Source organism: Formica exsecta, unplaced genomic scaffold, assembly GCF_003651465.1.
Source record: "Formica exsecta isolate Colony F162 unplaced genomic scaffold, ASM365146v1 scaffold1090, whole genome shotgun sequence".
In the NCBI taxonomy this organism is placed as follows: Eukaryota; Metazoa; Arthropoda; class Insecta; order Hymenoptera; family Formicidae; genus Formica; species Formica exsecta.
The window spans coordinates 50,062-55,061 of record NW_021848429.1 but is presented as its reverse complement, the minus strand read 5'-3'; the positions used below and the strand labels follow the sequence as shown (position 1 = coordinate 55,061).

Below are 5,000 nucleotides of genomic sequence, written 5' to 3'. Positions count from 1 at the left end.
GTACCGAAAAGTGGATGTGGGTAAGTGTTTCCAATTCCTAAAAGTGGATGCACGGCGCTGCTCTACGGCCTAGAAAAAGCGTCCCACGAAAATCGCCGGCATTGCCTCTCTTAGGCTTCTCTCTGGCTGCACTCTCTCGCGGAGAAACCTCTTTCTCATGTTTCAAAGTTAAAGCCATCATCGATATGGTATCTTCGTGGTGTTACTTTATTTTACCGATGGTCTTGCTCATCGGCTTGCTCCGCAAGTGTCGCGAACGCATTTGGGGAAGATGTAAAAGTACGAGCAATCTGCAAGGCCAGGTATTTCTCGTGACGGGTGCGAATTCTGGCATTGGTAAAGAGACAGTAAAAGAATTGGCTAAACGGAAAGCTACAATCATCATGGCTTGTAGGGACATACAGAATGCAAAGAATGTCATAGTTGAAATACGGAGTAAAATATCTACCGGCGAATTGGTAATCATGCTTCATTAATAAAAAAATTTTCCTTTATTATTAATAAATATACATTAGTAAATGTTTAATTTTAAAATTTGATTTCTAAATGTTTCCAATTTTTTATATTTTCATTATTTTAATACACACACATGTACAAACACACACTTTTAATACATATCTCTTTAATTACATAGATTCCAATGGAGCTGGATCTTGCATCTTTCTCATCCATCAGAAAATTTGCCGATAAAGTGCTAAAAGATTTTCCTCATATTCATGTATTGATTAATAATGCCGGTGTATATGCGCCGCTCAAAGATCATGCATTAACAAAAGATGGTTTCGAAATTCATTTTGGAGTAAATCATTTGGGCCATTTTCTGCTTACCAATTTACTTTTGGATCGCCTGAAGCAAAGCGCTCCCAGCAGGTGACTCTAAAGCAATATTTCGGAATGATAAAACGATACTAATACGATATTTTTTTTTTTCGTTACAGAATAGTGGTAGTAACGTCTAAGCTTCTGGAATCTGGAGTAATAGACTTTTCAAATTTAAACAGTGAGAAAGGATTGTCAGCGAAAAGTAGGATGAATCCTGGCTATTATAATTCAAAACTTGCTAATGCATATTTTGCTGCTGAACTTGCAAAACGAACGGAAAATATTGGTGTTAATGTCTATATGGTATGTCCTGGATTTACCTACACTGGTTTATTTAGGAACGTGAAGAGAAGCTGGTTTCACTATATTATTTTTTCACCTGTTGCTCTCATGTTTCTACGCACTGCAAATCAGGTAAACATATTTGATACTTTTAATTTTTCTTAAAAAAAAATGTTCATTTATTAGGAAATGATTTTGATCATGAACCTGATATATATTTCAATATATTGAAATGTTTAAAACTTTTTTATTATGAATCGATATTTGCAGGGTGCGCAAACAGTATTACATTGCGCAACGGAATCGTCATTGAGCAAAGAAAGTGGACATCTATATCGCGATTGCAAACTTTATATCTCTAAAAAGGATTTAGACTCTGAAGTAGCACTTCGTTTATGGGATATAAGTACTAAATTGACTGGCATAAAGGATATAATGAAATAAATATTTTAGAATACATGTGTGTATTATGTGTATTATTGTAATTTCACTTTTGTTGTACATATATTTCAGGATCATATTTATTTTTTATATATAAAGCGAACGAGAAAGAGATAGAAAAATGCAATGTTGCACACTTATCTCAATTCCTACATATTTCAAATTATAGAGCGCTAATGAATTTTACGTATATATACAGGGTGTCCCATGACTCGAAGTCCATACATTAACGGCGTGTTATTGAAATCATTTAGAGTTGAAATTGTTTAATAAACATATGTCCGTAAATGCTTCCTAACAGAACTACAACCATTGATAGTTGAATATTTGAAACATTTTCTATCAGTCTGGTATTGTTTACATTTTCTGTCAGTCTGGTATTGTTTATATTTTCTGTCAATCTGGTATTGTTTACATTTTCTGTCGGTCTGGTATTGTTTACATTTTCTGTCAGTCTGGTATTGTTTATATTTTCTGTCAATCTGGTATTGTTTACATTTTCTTTTCAAATTAGTAAAATAGTGTTTTCAAAGAATATGCCGATATTCATTACATGTATGGTTATTACAATGGAAATGAAAGACACATAATTTTGAACAGAATTTTTTAAATAAGCTAGTTAAATAAAATGTCTTTCTTTCCTTTTTCAAATATTCACATCAACTTTCAATGATTGTAGTTCTGTTAGGAAGCATTTACGGACATATGTTTATTAATTTTCAACTCTAAATGACTTCAATAACATACTCTTAATGTACCCAGACAGCACAATGACATCCTCGGGAAATCCAAAGGACATCCAGGACGGACATTACGGATATCCTATTTTTATCCCGGGATATACTCAGGATGTCCTGAGGAAGAACAAATGAGAGCTGAATACTAGTTCTTAAGACATCCAGAGGATATCCTGTCAGACAGCCTCAGGATGTCTTTAGTAATTTTGAACAGAATTTTTTAAATAAGCTAGTTAAATAAAATGTCTTTCTTTCCTTTTTCAAATATTCACATCAACTTTCAATGATTGTAGTTCTGTTAGGAAGCATTTACGGACATATGTTTATTAATTTTCAACTCTAAATGACTTCAATAACATACTCTTAATGTACCCAGACAGCACAATGACATCCTCGGGAAATCCAAAGGACATCCAGGACGGACATTACGGATATCCTATTTTTATCCCGGGATATACTCAGGATGTCCTGCGGAAGAGCAAAGGAGAGCTGAATACTAGTTCTTAAGACATCCAGAGGATATCCTGTCAGACAGCCTCAGGATGTCTTGAGGATTTCTCTAGGACATGTTATGGACATTTCTTAGACGTCTGAAGGGAAAGATTCTAAAAGTGAAATCAAGTAATTAATGTATTCGGTTTGCTAACTCCGTTTCAGGAGAGAGTCGAGTACTCTTTTTTCCTTATAATAAACAGAAAAAACAGAAAGCACTCTCGATTCAACTCAGAGTCAGCAAATTCAAAACATTATATGTTTTTACTGTTCAATATATTATAACTAATAATGTAAAACGAATTATTTACAATTAGTTAATATTTTAAGTAAAAAATGTTAAAAATATTTCTCTCTACATTATTTGCAGCATCTTTTCTATTTATTTAGTAAAAATATAACGTTTAATTTGTATAATTAGTTTTTCAATACTAATTTAAAAAATACAGAGCATTTTTTTCTATTTAGTATAAAGAGAGAACACAAGCATTTGCAATTTTTTAATTAAAATATTTCGTTATATATCACTTTCAAAATTTAGTTAAAGTATAAATGTAAAAATTTAATCAATGTATAAATGTAAAAAGAGAGGAAACAAATTATTTCACATAACATTGTATTTAATCTCTTTTTAATCATGTTCTTTTCAATCAATGTCACAGTTTTTAATCACGGTTTATTGTTAGCAACTTACAAATGTCACAGCTTTTTAATCAGAGCTTAGCGATTTAGCAAATTACATAAGCTTATATTTATAATTTAAGTTAAATTGCACGCATAACATTACATTTTTTCCGTTTCTATAGAAGTTCACGAACAAAATAAAGAGAGAACACAGCATTTGCAACTTTTTAATTAAAATATTTCGTTATATATCACTTTCAAAATTTAATTAAAGTATAAATGTAAAAATTTAGTCAATGTATGAATGTAAAAAAAGAGGAAACAAATTATTTCACATAACATTGTATTTAATCTCTTTTTAATCATGTTCTTTTCAATCAATGTTACAGTTTTTAATCACAGTTTATTGTTAGCAACTTACAAATGTCACAGCTTTTTAATCAGAGCTTAGCAATTTAGCAAATTACATAAGCTCGTATGTACAATTAAGTTAAATTGCACGCATAACATTACATTTTTTCCGTTTTTATAGAAGTTCACGAACAAAAACTAATATAAACTTATTCAAATTATTCTAAAAGTTAACGACCAAAACTGAAATAAACTTATTCAAACTACTCTAAAAGTTAACTAACAAAACTGAAATAAACTTATTTAAAGTATTCTATAGAGACACAACTTAACACATATATTATAAATATGTAAACGCTATATTATATTTGCTAACAAATAAATTTGTACCTTTCTTATTTTATATCTTAATCTGACATATTTTGATATAAAAGATAAAATATCTCGTAAAATATTTAGTTTTCGATAATCTTACCGTAATACTTTTATGTACAGAATAATGGGACAAATCAATCAAAATCAAAAATTAATTTTAGGAGTAGGAGAGTATATTGTTTTTAGTGGCATAAAGACCGGGAGTAACGAAATGGGCAATTCCCATTTGCTCTTAAAACCAACTCTTAAGGGCCGTCTACAATGGCAGTAACAAGGCTGTAGGAGTAGGAGAGTATACTGTTTTTAGTGATGTAAAGACCGAGAGTAACGAAATGTGCAATTCCCATTTGCTCTTAAAACCAACTTTAAAATCTTATTCCTCACTCTGTACTGCCTACTACCATTGTAAACGACGCATCAGGCGCGCGGCTAAAGGTCAACATTGATTGGCCAGACTTTACTTAATAATAACTCATTTATTAAGCGTTATAGGAAAAAATGTTACAGGATTTTTCTGTTCAGTTTACTGTGCTCTACCTGCTCACGAGTAGAGTCCTATATAATCAGAGAAGCGACATCGTTACCCCCTCCATGCTTCCCATGATCGCCATGTTGGTCCCGCAGCTGCCCATTTGTAATCAAAAATGTCTCAGAGATATTTAAAATGTTCTTTTTTAGAAAATAACATTACTTGGCGTCGGGACGCTACCGCGTCGCTTGACAAATATACTTTTTTCTCACTTATGGTACGCCGGTTGCGGTTAGTTTGCACGTAGGATTCATTATGGGATCAACATAGGGCGCGTTCCACCCCTGCCGAAAATGGTCGATTAAAACGGATTTAAAAAAATGTAATCCGAATTGATCGGAATTTCT

At 32.0% G+C, this 5,000-nt stretch overlaps 1 protein-coding gene across 1 annotated transcript in view; it reads left to right on the top strand.

Annotated features, from left to right (window-relative positions):
* The window catches only part of LOC115235241 (retinol dehydrogenase 11-like), a 1,568-nt gene extending 5 nt beyond the window's left edge, over positions 1-1,563 (top strand). The window contains exons 1-4 of the mRNA XM_029806895.1: positions 1-458; positions 635-870; positions 939-1,236; positions 1,375-1,563. The exon at positions 1-458 is cut by the window's left edge and continues 5 nt beyond it. Of these exons, the coding sequence (XP_029662755.1) occupies positions 48-458; positions 635-870; positions 939-1,236; positions 1,375-1,548 (1,119 nt within the window). The 5' untranslated portion in view covers positions 1-47 and the 3' untranslated portion in view covers positions 1,549-1,563. The remainder of the gene's footprint in view (positions 459-634; positions 871-938; positions 1,237-1,374) is intronic.
* The last annotated feature ends 3,437 nt before the right edge of the window (positions 1,564-5,000 follow it).